Below are 17,688 nucleotides of genomic sequence, written 5' to 3' on the forward strand. Positions count from 1 at the left end.
CACAGAAATCTGCAAGCCAGAATGAAACTTTGTTGGTCTTAAAACAGCTCCTGGACTCAGACTTTGGCCTCTTGCTTCAGAGCAGCCCAGAGAATCGCCTGACATGAGAAATCTCTTGCAGGGAAATGTCAATTTCGGCTTTGGGGCAGGGAAAAGATCTTGTAGACCTTGTAACCCTTTCAACGTTCCCCACGTGGTCTAGGAGGGCGGCACTCCAGGTTCAGGGGAGCCCAATTCGGATGGAAAAAAGGGGATTCAAATCTGCCTCTGCAAGACCCTTTGTCCAACACTCTCACCCCTACGCCATGCTTGTTCCAAATATCTGATATTTGATTAATGCCTAGGCTGCCCATTTGTCTGCTCTGTGGCACTCTTTTCTCTCCCCCAGCTGCCTTGAGACCTTTGCCAGAAATGAGCAGCCTAAAAATAAAAATATATGTTATTATTTATTTATTTATTTATTTATTTATTTATCATACTTCTATACCGCCCTCCCCGGAGGCTCAGGGCGGTTTACATTAAAACAGAGAACAATACATAAAACAGTCTGTAGAACATTTATAACTGATAACTAATAATTGTAACCAAATAACAACACAGTATAACAGTATCGTTCATAATTAATTAATTCAAATTTTATACCACTCTCCCGTTGCCAGCTCAGGCCGGCGATCGACATATAAAGGAAAGCAATACACTAGATTAAAAATTATTCACATAAAATTTGCATCTTAAAAAAAAAACCCACACGTTTAAACATTAACAGTTGTCCAGTTGTGACTGTCGGCGTTTCCCCAGATGTTCTCATTGGGCAGTTCTCACGGAAGATTTAATGGGAGGCCCGGTAAATATTAATAATAATAAATAATAATTTATTCTTGCCCTTAGATTTATTCTTAAATGTTAACAATTCCTAGAGTTTAATCACAGCAGTGTAGTCCTATTTGTTTCCTGTGGGTCACTGTGCCGTGCAACAAAGAAGTGAAACGTACTCGCATGCCTAGCAAAAATAATATCCGTCACGTGATTAATATCTTTATTATGTGTGAATAATAAATACTCTTTATTAATATGCATTAGGATTAAGAGAGAATGATGTGATGTTTCTAGTCTGCCCTTCCCCCTCTGGCCACTAGGCGGCGTCGCCCCCCCCCCTCCGCGGCGGCGGGAAGAAGCTTGTCCCCGGCGGCTCGCCGTCGCCCGGGCCCGTTGCCAAGGAAGGCGCCGCCCGCGGCCCTTAGCAACGGGCGCCACCTCGACCCGCCGGGCCCCATGGCGGCCCCCGCCGCCCACCCCAACCCCACCGTCTTCCTCCTCATGCTCAGCGGGCAGATCGAGAGCGCGCAGGTGGGTGAGGGCCGGTTGCCAACAGGCCGGGAGCGGGCGGGGGGAGCTTCCTCCCCCCCCCCTCGCCCGTCTGCAGACGCAGCCTTTTGTTTTGGTCTTGAGCAGGCGTGCAATTGCAGACGGCGCTCTTGCAAGGTGCAGGTGTTGGAGCAGGGCGCGGGTCTCCCTTTGCAATGCAAGGACCGAGGCTGGGGGGACGGGGGGGGCGGGGGGGCTCCCGTGCAAACGAAAGGCAGCCCGCGGCCCTTTATGAATGTGCATTGAAGCCGAATGATGTTCTCGTGCTAGTCTGGCTGGCTTTCCCCGGGCAGGGAAAGGGCTCCCCCCTCAGCCTGCCAGTCTCCAGGAGACGCCGGGAGATCTCCCGGAATTGCAGCTCGCCTCTTTGCAAAAGAGGTCTCCCGCCCCCGCCCCCCCCCGAGGAAATGGCGACTTTGGAAGGTGGGCTCTGCCTGCAGCACGATCCCCCATTGCCTCAAAGGCTGCCCTTTCTGCGCTGCACCCCCAAAGCGCCAGGGAGCCACGAGCCCAGAGTTGGCAACGCTCCTTCCACCCCCCGGGTCTTTTCCCAGGCAGGGAAGAGGTTTCCCCTAGTCTTGCCAATCTCCAGATGGTGCCTGGAGATTTCCCGGAATTGCAACTCGTTTCCAGGCAGGGTTGCTGGGTTCAGGTAGGGGAACACCTGGAGATTTGGGGATGGACTCTGGGGAGGACGGGGACCTCGGGGGAGTGCAAGGCCACAAGGTCCACCCTGCAAAGCACCCACTCCCCTCCCCTCCCCTCCCCTCCCAGGGGAATTGATCTCTGTAGTCTGGAAACGAGCTGCAATTCCGGGGATTCCCAGGCCCCACCTGGAGGCTGGCATCCCAGACTCCTGGCAAAAGGGATCCGTTCCCCTGGAGAACATGGCAACTTTGCATAAAGGCCCCTCCCCAGATGCCACCCTGGGATTATTGGCATGGAGGAGATGCAGGAGTGGGGTGGAGAAGACAACTGGGGAAGTTGGCAAGGCAGCCCTGGCAGAAGAAGAGGGAGGGAGACCGCCCCAGGGCAAGGGTGCTGAGATGGATTCAGAGGGCCACGCAGGTTTGGCGGATTTCTTACGTCCAAACAAAGAACCCCGGCTAGGGCCCTTTGCTTACATTTCTGCAAGATAGGCGGCATGCCAATTGTTTTTTTTGTTATTGCAACCACCTCTGGAGCAGAAGTGCTTTTCGGACAGGATCCCCCCAACGATTGGAGCTCAGAGAAGCAGAGGGGCTCGTTCCTACGCAGCACATGGCGATCCTGTGCACTTGAGCCGCTACACATAGCATTGGAATATGACGTTGCAGGCTTTTCCATTACATCACAAGCCGTCTTGAGTGCTGCAAGTTTGAAAGGCGATGAATAAATGTTTTAAAGTCCTGTCTGTCCAGAATCCCAACTGCGGCCTTTTCCTTCCCTCCTGCAGTTCCCGGACTACGACGACCTGTACTGCAAATACTGCTTCGTGTACGGCCACGACTGGGCCCCCACCACGGTGAGCCTTCGGGGAGAGAAAAGCGGCATCTGAGAACCAGCTCGTCTTATTTATTCCATCTTGTTAATGTTAATGACCCAATGTTAATTACTCCGTAGCGGTTGAGACGTGCCCGTGAAGCTGCCTTCTACTGAATTGGACCCTCGATCCATTGAGGTCCTCAGCCTTGTTTGCTTTGACAGGCAGCCGACCCTCCAGGGTCAGAGGTCTTTTGCATCACCTACTTTGGATCTTTTCCCTGTAGATGTTGCTGGCGATTGAACCCCGGGGGGTCTTGCACACGCCAAGCAGAGGCCCTCCCTCTGAGCCACCATCCCCCTCCACAGCTCTCCAGGGTCTTCCCCATCCCCTTCTGCCTGGTCCTTTCGACTGCCGGGGATTGAACCATGGTTGGCTATAACAGGTGTATGAATCCTAACAGGTACCTTCGACCTGGCTGGCGGCTGCAGTTCCAGATCAGAAGAAGCGCAGAAATGTTCAGGGGAGGTTTCCAGAGTAACTTGGAGACCAAGAAAACCCTTCCTAGGGGAGCTTTGACTCTTGAACGCTCATCCCACCCACCCCTAAAAAAAAATCTTGCTGTTTTCTAAAGTGAAACTGAACACGGATCTCCCCGTGGAGGGTATTTTTGGCGGCTTGTGTTTGGTGGAAGCTGGGTGATAGCCAAGTGCTCTCTGACCCCCCCCCCCCTTGCTCTCAGGGCTTGGAAGAAGGGATCTCACAGATCACGTCCAAGAACAGGGGCTCCCGGCAAGACCTGGTGTGGAACTTCCCCATCGACATCACCTTCAAAAGCACCAACCCGTTTGGCTGTAAGTGAGGCTCCAGGAGGCCGGGACAGGGAACGGGAAGGGCGAGGCTGGGCACCCCCTTTGGCATGGAGAGAATCTCATCTTGCCCGGTCCTACCCCTGAAGACCCCAGCCACACAGCCCGCAATGCCCCCGGGTCACTGAGCCTACAACGTCGCAGTCACAAAACTGAACTGCTTGTAGGGCCGAGCTTCACAGGCGTTCTCTCTCATTTCTGCCTCAGGGCCTCAGATAGTCTTAAGCGTGTACGGTCCCGATCTATTCGGCAACGACGTGGTGCGGGGCTATGGAGCTGTCCACGTCCCTTTTACGCCGGGAAGGTTAGTCCGTGTTTCATTCCCAAGCGCATTTCAGCAGACTGTAATCTTTGTTGGCTGTCTGTCAGAGAGGCCAGTACCAAATGAGCAAGAAGGCCTCCCCCACATGCAGCCAGCTGGCGACTTGGGCCAGTCACAGTTCTCTCGGGGCTGTTCTCACATGGCAGTTCTCTCAGAGCTCTCCCAACCCCACCTATCTCACAGGGTGTCTGTTGTAGGGAGAGGGAAGGGAAGGCAATTGCAAGCTGCTTTGAGCCTCCTTTGGGGAGTGAAACTGGCTCTTCTTGGCAAACTGTAGCCAAACTTGTGACTCTGGTGTGACAACTTTTGTGCTGTGTTTAAAGGCATTTTATTATTGGTTTTATTATTGATTATCGATCCCACCCCAGAAAGCCAGGCAGGTCAAGACAAGTGTTTATAATTTATTATTATCAGTGTTTGAATGCTCACAGGTCTAATCCAGTTGGGTAAACTGCTACGTGGTGAAATACAGAAAGCAAGGTGTCAAAACCCAAGTCTTTTAAAATTCTCTTTCAGCCATAAAAGAACCATCCCGATGTTCGTGCCAGAATCGACATCCAAGCTGCAGAAGTTCACCAGGTACCCAAAGAAGTTAGCAACACGGTTCTCTGGTAAAACGTCACCTCAGATTCTTCAGTGCTACCTAAGAGACCCCGGATTTGAGGGTGTGACTTTTCGAGAGTCGAAGCTCTTATCGACAGATACCTGACGGAGATAAGCTGAGGTTTTTAATCACCCCGTTTTTCACTACCAGAAGAAGTCCCTAAGCGGCTTACGAACCACCTGCCCCTGGCTGTCCTGTGAGAGGTGGGGCTGAGCAATCTGCTCAATGAAAACAGGGACTAGCTCAAGGTCTGCCAGCTGGCTTCCTGCGGAGGAGTGGGGAATCAAACACCCAGTTGTCCGGATTAGAGAGCGCCACTCTTTCACCACCGCACCAAGCTAGAGGGGGCTGATAAGGGGAGATATCTGACCAAGGGAACTGCGACTCTCAAAAGTTTATGCCCTGAATATCTGGTTTGCTTCAAATCTGGCTCTTCCTCTACTGGCCCAGAGAACTACCCTCCCTAAAACTGTTTTAATGGAGAGTTTTTCCAGACTGAGCCAGCTCTGAGCCAGCATGCTGCATGGAAATCATTTTACATCCTGGGGGGGGGGGGGGCTGAGCATGCTGCTAGCCCCAGTTGAAAAGCCGTTTCGACTTGCTGCACTCTGCATTGGGGACTCAGCAACCTGGGACCTCAGGAGCTGTAAAAGAGGGGTCTGGTCAGAGCTGGATGGCTGCCGTTGGACTAACCAGCTTGCTTGGGCGTTCCTTTCAGCTGGCTGATGGGCCGACAGCCGGAGTTCACGGACCCCAAAGTGGTGGCGCAGGGAGAGGGCCGAGAAGGTGAGTGCTTGCAAACAGACACCTCTTGTCCTTTTTTCCTGCCAGTGTTCTAGATAAGGTCGAGGGGCACCGTCCTTGCCCACCCTTAAAGAGTATAAGCCCTTGCAGCCATATTTGTGGCAGGCTCTGTCTCTTGGTGTAGTGGACAGGAGTGCAGAGTTCTAATCTGGTGAGCTGGCTTTTCTTCTTCTTCTCTGTCTCTTAGTGTACTGGATAGAAGTGCAGCATTCTAATGTGGCCACCTTGCCTTTTATTCTCTTCTACTCTTCTTCTCTTTCTTTTCTCTTCTCCCTACTTTCTTCCTTCTCTTGGATTAGTGGATAGGAGTGTGTTCTAATCTGGCGAGGCAGCTCTCCTTCCTTCTCTCTGGCAAGGTTTTCTTCTATTTTATCATTTTTACTCTTTTCACTTTCTTGTCTTCTCATTTTTTCACTTTCTTCTATGTCATTTCTTCTCTCTTTTCTTCATTTTTCGCTTTCTTCTCTTTATTTCTCATATTTCGCTTTCTTCTCTTTTCTTCTCATTTTTTGCTTTCTTCTCTCTTTTGTTCTTTTTTCGCTTTCTTCTCTCATTTTTCGCTTTCTTTTATTTTTCGCTTTCTTCTCTCATTTTTCGCTTTCTTCTCTCTTTACTTCTCATTTTTCGCTTTCTTCTCTCATTTTTTGCTTTCTTCTCTTTACTTCTCATTTTTCGCTTTCTTCTCTCATTTTTCGCTTTCTTCTCTCTTTACTTCTCATTTTTCGCTTTCTTCTCTCATTTTTCGCTTTCTTCTCTTGTCTTCTCATTTTTCGCTTTCTTCTCTCATTTTTCGCTTTCTTCTCTCTTTACTTCTCATTTTTCGCTTTCTTCTCTCATTTTTCGCTTTCTTCTCTTGTCTTCTCATTTTTCGCTTTCTTCTCTCTTTTCTTCTCATTTTTCACTTTCTTCTTTTCTTCTCATTTTTCGCTTTCTTCTCATTTTTCGCTTTCTTCTCTCTTTTCTTCTCATTTTTCACTTTCTTCTTTTCTTCTCATTTTTCGCTTTCTTCTCTCATTTTTCGCTTTCTTCTCTTTACTTCTCATTTTTCGCTTTCTTCTCTCATTTTTCGCTTTCTTCTCTTTACTTCTCATTTTTCGCTTTCTTCTCTCATTTTTCGCTTTCTTCTCTCATTTTTCGCTTTCTTCTCTTTACTTCTCATTTTTCGCTTTCTTCTCTCATTTTTCGCTTTCTTCTCTTTACTTCTCATTTTTCGCTTTCTTCTCTCATTTTTCGCTTTCTTCTCTTTACTTCTCATTTTTCGCTTTCTTCTCTCATTTTTCGCTTTCTTCTCTTGTCTTCTCATTTTTCGCTTTCTTCTCTTGTCTTCTCATTTTTCGCTTTCTTCTCTCATTTTTCGCTTTCTTCTCTCATTTTTCGCTTTCTTCTCTCATTTTTCGCTTTCTTCTCTTGTCTTCTCATTTTTCGCTTTCTTCTCTCATTTTTCGCTTTCTTCTCTTTACTTCTCATTTTTCGCTTTCTTCTCTCATTTTTCGCTTTCTTCTCTTGTCTTCTCATTTTTCGCTTTCTTCTCTCATTTTTCGCTTTCTTCTCTTGTCTTCTCATTTTTCGCTTTCTTCTCTCATTTTTCGCTTTCTTCTCTTTACTTCTCATTTTTCACTTTTCTCTCATTTTTCGCTTTCTTCTCTCTTTTCTTCTCATTTTTCGCTTTCTTCTCTTCTCATTTTTCGCTTTTCTTCTCATTTTTCGCTTTCTTCTCTCATTTTTCACTTTCTTCTCTCTTTACTTCTCATTTTTCGCTTTCTTCTCTCTTTACTTCTCATTTTTCGTTTTCTTCTCTCATTTTTCGCTTTCTTCTCTGTTTACTTCTCATTTTTCGCTTTCTTCTCTGTTTACTTCTCATTTTTCGCTTTCTTCTCTTGTCTTCTCATTTTTCGCTTTCTTCTCTTTACTTCTCATTTTTCGCTTTCTTCTCTCATTTTTCGCTTTCTTCTCTGTTTACTTCTCATTTTTCGCTTTCTTCTCTTGTCTTCTCATTTTTCGCTTTCTTCTCTTTACTTCTCATTTTTCGCTTTCTTCTCTCATTTTTCGCTTTCTTCTCTCATTTTTCGCTTTCTTCTCTTGTCTTCTCATTTTTCGCTTTCTTCTCTCATTTTTCGCTTTCTTCTCTTTACTTCTCATTTTTCGCTTTCTTCTCTCATTTTTCGCTTTCTTCTCTTGTCTTCTCATTTTTCGCTTTCTTCTCTCATTTTTCGCTTTCTTCTCTTGTCTTCTCATTTTTCGCTTTCTTCTCTCATTTTTCGCTTTCTTCTCTTTACTTCTCATTTTTCACTTTTCTCTCATTTTTCGCTTTCTTCTCTCTTTTCTTCTCATTTTTCGCTTTCTTCTCTTCTCATTTTTCGCTTTTCTTCTCATTTTTCGCTTTCTTCTCTCATTTTTCACTTTCTTCTCTCTTTACTTCTCATTTTTCGCTTTCTTCTCTCTTTACTTCTCATTTTTCGCTTTCTTCTCTCATTTTTCGCTTTCTTCTCTTTACTTCTCATTTTTCGCTTTCTTCTCTCTTTACTTCTCATTTTTCGCTTTCTTCTCTCATTTTTCGCTTTCTTCTCTCTTTACTTCTCATTTTTCGCTTTCTTCTCTCATTTTTCGCTTTCTTCTCTCTTTTCTTCTCATTTTTCGCTTTCTTCTCTTCTCATTTTTCGCTTTTCTTCTCATTTTTCGCTTTCTTCTCTCATTTTTCACTTTCTTCTCTCTTTACTTCTCATTTTTCGCTTTCTTCTCTCTTTACTTCTCATTTTTCGCTTTCTTCTCTCTTTACTTCTCATTTTTCGCTTTCTTCTCTCATTTTTCGCTTTCTTCTCTGTTTACTTCTCATTTTTCGCTTTCTTCTCTGTTTACTTCTCATTTTTCGCTTTCTTCTCTTGTCTTCTCATTTTTCGCTTTCTTCTCTTTACTTCTCATTTTTCGCTTTCTTCTCTCATTTTTCGCTTTCTTCTCTGTTTACTTCTCATTTTTCGCTTTCTTCTCTTGTCTTCTCATTTTTCGCTTTCTTCTCTTTACTTCTCATTTTTCGCTTTCTTCTCTCATTTTTCGCTTTCTTCTCTCATTTTTCGCTTTCTTCTCTCATTTTTCGCTTTCTTCTCTTGTCTTCTCATTTTTCGCTTTCTTCTCTCATTTTTCGCTTTCTTCTCTTTACTTCTCATTTTTCGCTTTCTTCTCTCATTTTTCGCTTTCTTCTCTTGTCTTCTCATTTTTCGCTTTCTTCTCTCATTTTTCGCTTTCTTCTCTTGTCTTCTCATTTTTCGCTTTCTTCTCTCATTTTTCGCTTTCTTCTCTTTACTTCTCATTTTTCACTTTTCTCTCATTTTTCGCTTTCTTCTCTCTTTTCTTCTCATTTTTCGCTTTCTTCTCTTCTCATTTTTCGCTTTTCTTCTCATTTTTCGCTTTCTTCTCTCATTTTTCACTTTCTTCTCTCTTTACTTCTCATTTTTCGCTTTCTTCTCTCTTTACTTCTCATTTTTCGCTTTCTTCTCTCATTTTTCGCTTTCTTCTCTTTACTTCTCATTTTTCGCTTCTCTCTTTACTTCTCATTTTTCGCTTTCTTCTCTCATTTTTCGCTTTCTTCTCTCTTTACTTCTCATTTTTCGCTTTCTTCTCTCATTTTTCGCTTTCTTCTCTTGTCATCTCATTTCTCGCTTTCTTCTCTCATTTTTCGCTTTCTTCTCTAATTTTTCGCTTTCTTCTCTCTTTTCTTCTCATTTTTCACTTTCTTCTTTTCTTCTCATTTTTCGCTTTCTTCTCTCATTTTTCGCTTTCTTCTCTCATTTTTCGCTTTCTTCTCTCTTTTCTTCTCATTTTTCGCTTTCTTCTCTCATTTTTCGCTTTCTTCTCTTTACTTCTCATTTTTCGCTTTCTTCTCTCATTTTTCGCTTTCTTCTCTTTTCTTCTCATTTTTCGCTTTCTTCTCTCATTTTTCGCTTTCTTCTCTTTTCTTCTCATTTTTCGCTTTCTTCTTTTCTCATTTTTCGCTTTCTTCTCTTCTCATTTTTCGCATTCTTCTCTCATTTTTCGCATTCTTCTCTCATTTTTCGCATTCTTCTCTCATTTTTCGCTTTCTTCTCTTTTCTTCTCATTTTTCGCTTTCTTCTCTCATTTTTCGCTTTCTTCTCTCATTTCTTCTCATTTTTCGCTTTCTTCTCATTTCTCATTTTTCGCTTTCTTCTCTCATTTCTTCTCATTTTTCGCTTTCTTCTCATTTCTCATTTTTCGCTTTCTTCTCTCATTTTTCGCTTTCTTCTCATTTACTTCTCATTTTTCGCTTTCTTCTCTCATTTTTCGCTTTCTTCTCTCATTTCTTCTCATTTTTCGCTTTCTTCTCATTTCTCATTTTTCGCTTTCTTCTCTCATTTTTCGCTTTCTCATTTACTTCTCATTTTTCGCTTTCTTCTCTCATTTTTCGCTTTCTTCTCTCATTTCTTCTCATTTTTCGCTTTCTTCTCATTTCTCATTTTTCGCTTTCTTCTCTCATTTTTCGCTTTCTTCTCATTTACTTCTCATTTTTCGCTTTCTTCTCTCATTTTTCGCTTTCTTCTCTTGTCTTCTCATTTTTCGCTTTCTTCTCTCATTTTTCGCTTTCTTCTCTTGTCTTCTCATTTTTCGCTTTCTTCTCTCATTTTTCGCTTTCTTCTCTCTTTACTTCTCATTTTTCGCTTTCTTCTCTCATTTTTCGCTTTCTTCTCTTGTCATCTCATTTTTTGCTTTCTTCTCTCATTTTTCGCTTTCTTCTCTCTTTACTTCTCATTTTTCGCTTTCTTCTCTCATTTTTCGCTTTCTTCTCTTGTCATCTCATTTCTCGCTTTCTTCTCTCATTTTTCGCTTTCTTCTCTCATTTTTCGCTTTCTTCTCTCTTTTCTTCTCATTTTTCACTTTCTTCTTTTCTTCTCATTTTTCGCTTTCTTCTCTCATTTTTCGCTTTCTTCTCTTTACTTCTCATTTTTCGCTTTCTTCTCTCATTTTTCGCTTTCTTCTCTTTACTTCTCATTTTTCGCTTTCTTCTCTTTACTTCTCATTTTTCGCTTTCTTCTCTCATTTTTCGCTTTCTTCTCTTTACTTCTCATTTTTCGCTTTCTTCTCTCATTTTTCGCTTTCTTCTCTCTTTACTTCTCATTTTTCGCTTTCTTCTCTCATTTTTCGCTTTCTTCTCTTTACTTCTCATTTTTCGCTTTCTTCTCTCTTTACTTCTCATTTTTCGCTTTCTTCTCTCATTTTTCGCTTTCTTCTCTTTACTTCTCATTTTTCGCTTTCTTCTCTTTACTTCTCATTTTTCGCTTTCTTCTCTTTACTTCTCATTTTTCGCTTTCTTCTCTTTACTTCTCATTTTTCGCTTTCTTCTCTTTACTTCTCATTTTTCGCTTTCTTCTCTTTACTTCTCATTTTTCGCTTTCTTCTCTCATTTTTCGCTTTCTTCTCTCATTTTTCGCTTTCTTCTCTTTTCTTCTCATTTTTCGCTTTCTTCTCTCATTTTTCACTTTCTTCTCTCTTTACTTCTCATTTTTCGCTTTCTTCTCTCATTTTTCGCTTTCTTCTCTTTACTTCTCATTTTTCGCTTTCTTCTCTCTTTACTTCTCATTTTTCGCTTTCTTCTCTTTACTTCTCATTTTTCGCTTTCTTCTCTCTTTACTTCTCATTTTTCGCTTTCTTCTCTCATTTTTCGCTTTCTTCTCTTTACTTCTCATTTTTCGCTTTCTTCTCTCTTTACTTCTCATTTTTCGCTTTCTTCTCTCATTTTTCGCTTTCTTCTCTCTTTACTTCTCATTTTTCGCTTTCTTCTCTCATTTTTCGCATTCTTCTCTCATTTTTTGCTTTCTTCTCTCATTTTTCGCTTTCTTCTCTCTTTACTTCTCATTTTTCGCTTTCTTCTCTCATTTTTCGCTTTCTTCTCTCTACTTCTCATTTTTCGCTTTCTTCTCTCATTTTTCGCTTTCTTCTCTTGTCATCTCATTTTTTGCTTTCTTCTCTCATTTTTCGCTTTCTTCTCTCTTTACTTCTCATTTTTCGCTTTCTTCTCTCATTTTTCGCTTTCTTCTCTCTTTACTTCTCATTTTTCGCTTTCTTCTCTCATTTTTCGCTTTCTTCTCTTGTCATCTCATTTCTCGCTTTCTTCTCTCATTTTTCGCTTTCTTCTCTCATTTTTTGCTTTCTTCTCTCTTTTCTTCTCATTTTTCACTTTCTTCTTTTCTTCTCATTTTTCGCTTTCTTCTCATTTTTCGCTTTCTTCTCTTCTCATTTTTCGCTTTTCTTCTCATTTTTCGCTTTCTTCTCTCATTTTTCGCTTTCTTCTCTTTACTTCTCATTTTTCGCTTTCTTCTCTCTTTACTTCTCATTTTTCGCTTTCTTCTCTTTACTTCTCATTTTTCGCTTTCTTCTCTTTACTTCTCATTTTTCGCTTTCTTCTCTCTTTACTTCTCATTTTTCGCTTTCTTCTCTCATTTTTCGCTTTCTTCTCTTTACTTGTCATTTTTCGCTTTCTTCTCTTTACTTCTCATTTTTCGCTTTCTTCTCTACTTCTCATTTTTCGCTTCTCTCTTTACTTCTCATTTTTCGCTTTCTTTTTTTCTTCTCATTTTTCGCTTTCTTCTCATTTTTCGCTTTCTTCTCTTCTCATTTTTCGCTTTTCTTCTCATTTTTCGCTTTCTTCTCTCATTTTTCGCTTTCTTCTCTTTACTTCTCATTTTTCGCTTTCTTCTCTCTTTACTTCTCATTTTTCGCTTTCTTCTCTCTTTACTTCTCATTTTTCGCTTTCTTCTCTCTTTACTTCTCATTTTTCGCTTTCTTCTCTCTTTACTTCTCATTTTTCGCTTTCTTCTCTCATTTTTCGCTTTCTTCTCTTTACTTCTCATTTTTCGCTTTCTTCTCTCATTTTTCGCTTTCTTCTCTCATTTTTCGCTTTCTTCTCTTTACTTCTCATTTTTCGCTTTCTTCTCTCTTTACTTCTCATTTTTCGCTTTCTTCTCTACTTCTCATTTTTCGCTTTCTTCTCTCATTTTTCGCTTTCTTCTCTTGTCTTCTCATTTTTCGCTTTCTTCTCTCATTTTTCGCTTTCTTCTCTTTTCTTATCATTTTTCGCTTTCTTCTCTCATTTTTCGCTTTCTTCTCTCTTCTCATTTTTCACTTTCTTCTTTTCTTCTCATTTTTCGCTTTCTTCTCTTTTCTTCTCATTTTTCGCTTTCTTCTCATTTTTCGCTTTCTTCTCTTTACTTCTCATTTTTCGCTTTCTTCTCTTTTTTCGCTTTCTTCTCTTTACTTCTCATTTTTCGCTTTCTTCTCTCATTTTTCGCTTTCTTCTCTCTTTACTTCTCATTTTTCGCTTTCTTCTCTCATTTTCGCTCTTTTCTTCTCATTCTTCGCTTTCTTCTCTCATGAGAGAAGAAAAATGAGAGAAGAAAGCGAAAAATGAGAAGTAAAGAGAAGAAAGCGAAAAATGAGACAAGCGAAAAATGAGAAGAAAAGAGAAGAAAGCGAAAAATGAGAGAAGAAAGTGAAAAATGACAAGTAAAGAGAAGAAAGTGAAAAATGAGAGAAGAAAGCGAAAAATGAGAAGTAAAGAGAAGAAAGTGAAAAATGAGAGAAGAAAGCGAAAGATGAGAAAAGAAAGCGAAAAATGAGAAGTAAAGAGAAGAAAGCGAAAAATGAGAAGAAAGCGAAAAATGAGACAAGAAAGCGAAAAATGAGAAGAAAGCGAAAAATGAGACAAGAAAGCGAAAAATGAGAAGAAAGCGAAAAATGAGACAAGAAAGCGAAAAATGACAAGTAAAGAGAAGAAAGCGAAAAATGACAAGTAAAGAGAAGAAAGCGAAAAATGAGAGAAGAAAGCGAAAAATGAGACAAGAAAGCGAAAAATGAGAAGTAAAGAGAGAAGAAAGCGAAAAATGAGAAGTAAAGAGAGAAGAAAGCGAAAAATGAGAGAAGAAAGCGAAAAATGAGAAGTAAAGAGAAGAAAGTGAAAAATGAGAGAAGAAAGCGAAAAATGAGAAGTAAAGAGAAGAAAGTGAAAAATGAGAGAAGAAAGCGAAAGATGAGAAAAGAAAGTGAAAAATGACAGAAGAAAGCGAAAGATGAGAAAAGAAAGCGAAAAATGAGAAGTAAAAAGAAAGCGAAAAATGACAAGTAGAGAAGAAAGCGAAAAATGACAAGTAAAGAGAAGAAAGCGAAAAATGACAAGTAGAGAAGAAAGCGAAAAATGACAAGTAGAGAGAAGAAAGCGAAAAATGACAAGTAGAGAAGAAAGCGAAAAATGAGAGAAGAAAGCGAAAAATGAGAAGAAAGAAAGCGAAAAATGAGAGAAGAAAGCGAAAAATGACAAGTAAAGAGAAGAAAGCGAAAAATGACAAGTAAAGAGAAGAAAGCGAAAAATGACAAGTAAAGAGAAGAAAGTGAAAAATGAGAGAAGAAAGCGAAAAATGAGAAGTAAAGAGAAGAAAGTGAAAAATGAGAGAAGAAAGCGAAAGATGAGAAAAGAAAGTGAAAAATGACAGAAGAAAGCGAAAGATGAGAAAAGAAAGCGAAAAATGAGAAGTAAAGAGAAGAAAGCGAAAAATGACAAGTAGAGAGAAGAAAGCGAAAAATGACAAGTAGAGAAGAAAGCGAAAAATGACAAGTAGAGAAGAAAGCGAAAAATGAGAGAAGAAAGCGAAAAATGAGAAGAAAGAAAGCGAAAAATGAGAGAAGAAAGCGAAAAATGACAAGTAAAGAGAAGAAAGCGAAAAATGACAAGTAAAGAGAAGAAAGCGAAAAATGACAAGTAAAGAGAAGAAAGCGAAAAATGACAAGTAAAGAGAAGAAAGCGAAAAATGAGAGAAGAAAGCGAAAAATGAGAAGAGAGAAGAAAGCAAAAAATGAGAGAAGAAAGCGAAAAATGAGAAAAGAAGAAAGCGAAAAATGAGAGAAAGCGAAAAAAGCGAAGAATGAGAAGAAAAGAGCGAAAATGAGAGAAGAAAGTGAAAAATGAGAAGAAAAGAGAGAAGAAAGCGAAAAATGAGAGAAGAAAGCGAAAAATGAGAAGAAAAGAGAAGAAAGCGAAAAATGAGAAGAAAAGAGAGGAAAGCGAAAAATGAAAGCGAAAAATGAGAAGAAAAGAGAGAAAGCGAAAAATGAGAAGAGAGAGGAAAGCAAAAAATGAGAGAAGAAAGCGAAAAATGAGAAGAGAAGCGAGAAGAAAGCGAAAAATGAGAAAAGAGGAGACAGAAGCGAAAGATGAGAAGAGAAGAGGAGAAAGCAAAAAATGAGAAGTGAAGAGAAAAGAGAAGAAAGCGAAAAATGAGAAGAGGAGAGAGAAAGCGAAAAATGAGAAAAGAGAAGAAAGCGAAAGATGAGAAGAGAAGAGAAGAGAAGAGAGAAGAAAGCAAAAAATTAGAAAAGAGAAGAGAAAGCAAAAAATGAGAAGAGAAGAGAGCAAAAAATGAGAAGAGAAGAGAAGAGAAGAGAAGAGAAGAGAAGAGAAGAGAAAAAAGCGAAAATTGAGAAGAGAAGAGAAGCAAAGAATGAGAAAAGAGAAAAATGAGAAGAGAAGAAAAGAGACGATGAGAAGAGAAGAGAGCGAAAAATTAGAAGAGAAGAGAAAAGAGAAGAGAGCGAAAAATTAGAAGAGAAGAGAAAAGAGAAGAGAAGAGAGAAGAAAGCGAGAAATGAGAAGAGAAGTGAAAAGAAAAAAGCGAAAAATGAGAATGGAAGAGAAGAGAAAGCGAAAAATGAGAAGAGAAGAAAGTGAAAAATGAGAGTGAAAAATATGAGTGAAAAAATGAGAAGTGAAAAATGAGAGTCAAAAAATGAGAGTCAAAAATATGAGTGAAAAAATGAGAAGTGATAAATGAGAAGTGAAGAGAGATATGAAAAATGAGGTGAAAAGAGAGAAGAGAAATGAAAAAAGTAAAGAGAAGTGAAAAAAGAAAGTGAAAAAAGAAAGTCAAGAGAAAGAAGAAAGTGAAGAAAGAAAATGAAGAGAGAAAAAGAGAGAAAAAGCAAGCAAGCAAGAAAGAATGAAAGCAAGAAAGTGGGGGACGCCCAGTCAGGCCTCAAGAAAAGAGAAGAAAAAGAAAGAGAAGAAAAACAAGGAAGAGAAGTAGAGAAGAGCTTTTTTTCTCTTTATTCTCCTTTTAAAAAGTGAAGGAATAGAAGAAAAAAGAGAAGACCTTCTTCTCTTCTTCTCAACCATTTTGCGGCTGCAACCACCACCCTGTATGATAGCCCAAAGGTGCCCACCCATTCAGAAAGGCCAGGGGTTCTGTAGGGCAGTCAAAAATATGAGTGAAAAAATGAGAAGTGATAAATGAGAAGTGAAGAGAGATATGAAAAATGAGGTGAAAAGAGAGAAGAGAAATGAAAAAAGTAAAGAGAAGTGAAAAAAGAAAGTGAAAAAAGAAAGTCAAGAGAAAGAAGAAAGTGAAGAAAGAAAATGAAGAGAGAAAAAGAGAGAAAAAGCAAGCAAGCAAGAAAGAATGAAAGCAAGAAAGTGGGGGACGCCCAGTCAGGCCTCAAGAAAAGAGAAGAAAAAGAAAGAGAAGAAAAACAAGGAAGAGAAGTAGAGAAGAGCTTTTTTTCTCTTTATTCTCCTTTTAAAAAGTGAAGGAATAGAAGAAAAAAGAGAAGACCTTCTTCTCTTCTTCTCAACCATTTTGCGGCTGCAACCACCACCCTGTATGATAGCCCAAAGGTGCCCACCCATTCAGAAAGGCCAGGGGTTCTGTAGGGCAGTGGTCCCCAACTTTTTATCACCAGGGACTCAACGCTTGACAATTTTACTGAGGCCTGGTGGAGGGAGTAGTTTACTCCTCTACTCTCAACCACTGCCCTAACGATCTCTGATAACTATGGTAATGTTTAAACATCCCTTCAAAATAAGATACAGACACGCCACAACAATGAACATAAGGAACATTTTATTTTCATGGAAATTTTAACATGACAATAACAAATCAATGGGAACCCTGAGCTTGTTCTCTGCAACGAGATAGGCCCATCTGGGAGTGATGGGAGACAATGACACCCGAAGTGTGTTGTAAAGGGCCGGGGGGGGGGGGGGAGAAGGCGTCCTTCGTGGCCCACCTCCAATTAGTCAACGGACCACATGTGGTCCACGGACCACAGGTTGGGGATCGCTACTGTAGGGTCAGAGATAAGGCTGCAGGGTAAGGGATAACATGCCACATTATCACCACAACATGGGGCACTGCATTAAGGGGCCACGGCATTAGAAAGGTTTTAAGGGAAGTTGCATGTTTGTTTCGAGCCCCACTGACTGTTGGTTTATTGTCTCTCTAGTGACCCGGGTGCGGTCCCAGGGCTTCGTGACTCTCTCGTTCCACGTCGTGACCAAAGATATGAAGAAGCTGGGCTATGAGGTCAGCCCCTCGGGGGACGGCCTCCATCGCTCCTGAAGTGGGGGACACCCAGTCCGGCCTCGTTGCCAAACACTGAACTGGATTGTTCCCGTTTAACAGGACTTGTCCGCATGGCGGAAGCCAATTCAGAACCTCAGGAACTGGAGAAGGCTGTGTCAGCATTGACAAAACAATAAAGGTGTTTGATTTTGAAAATTGCTACTTCAGGTTTTGAGCATCCTTTTGTGTGACAAGCTCCCTGCTTTTACAAAACGGGGGTATCAGGGAGTGAGGATTAGAGAGAACACCTTTATGGGGAAAAGGTGGATGGATGAACTAGTGCCCCTTCTACCACCTCCAGGGCTCCAATTGTGTTAAAGCTATATAGGGAAAAGCTACCAAATTGCCTCTGTCTTAAAAAACCAACAAGCTCCTTCCTGGGTTACCATTTTTCCTGAAAGTGCCATACCTCTAGATCAGGGGTAGTCAAACGGCGGCCCTCCAGATGTCCATGGACTACAATTCCCAGAAGCCCCTGCCAGCATTCGCGAATGCTGGCAGGGGCTTCTGGGAATTGTAGTGCATGGACATCTGGAGGGCCGCCGTTTGACTGCCCCTGATCTAGATCGTTGAAATGGCACAGTCCGCACAGGCTCTTAAGGCCTTCGGTTACTACTGTGACCGTTCTCCACACCCGTTCCGTATCCACTTGTTAACTTTTCCACATGCTGGGACAGAGCGGGCAGGTCCCTGGGCATTCACTGATAGTTAGGAGGACACAAGAACTTTTTGCATGCCGTTTCGCAAGATGCTAAACGACCGCCAAGGCCACTTTTATTAAGCCTTCATGTCTCTGCGACAGTGGCTCAAAAGTGAACATCTTTTCCCCACTGCTTGCAGCAAGGGGGAGGTGGATCTGCCAGAGGCTG

The 17,688-nt window shown here is 41.3% G+C and overlaps 1 protein-coding gene across 1 annotated transcript; it reads left to right on the forward strand.

Annotated features, from left to right (window-relative positions):
- Positions 1 to 1,191: 1,191 nt before the first annotated feature.
- B9D1 (B9 domain containing 1) lies at positions 1,192 to 16,981 on the forward strand. Its single transcript, XM_077316357.1, has 7 exons — positions 1,192 to 1,347; positions 2,801 to 2,869; positions 3,570 to 3,681; positions 3,904 to 4,000; positions 4,535 to 4,597; positions 5,341 to 5,408; positions 16,701 to 16,981. Exons 1-7 carry the CDS (start codon positions 1,273 to 1,275, stop codon positions 16,814 to 16,816), a joined length of 600 nt encoding a protein of 199 aa, XP_077172472.1. The 5' UTR covers positions 1,192 to 1,272; the 3' UTR covers positions 16,817 to 16,981.
- Positions 16,982 to 17,688: the final 707 nt, after the last annotated feature.

The sequence above is a fragment of the Paroedura picta genome, chromosome 17 (genome assembly GCF_049243985.1).
Source record: "Paroedura picta isolate Pp20150507F chromosome 17, Ppicta_v3.0, whole genome shotgun sequence".
NCBI lineage: Eukaryota > Metazoa > Chordata > Lepidosauria > Squamata > Gekkonidae > Paroedura > Paroedura picta.

Bases quoted from the DNA above. Each gene is read 5' to 3' on its own strand.
- B9D1 (XM_077316357.1), top strand. From the start codon at position 1,273: ATGGCGGCCCCCGCCGCCCACCCCAACCCCACCGTCTTCCTCCTCATG. The intron at 2,870-3,569 runs GTGAGCCTTCGG...CCTTGCTCTCAG, and splicing joins ACGACTGGGCCCCCACCACG to GGCTTGGAAGAAGGGATCTC. The intron at 3,682-3,903 runs GTAAGTGAGGCT...TTTCTGCCTCAG, and splicing joins AAGCACCAACCCGTTTGGCT to GGCCTCAGATAGTCTTAAGC.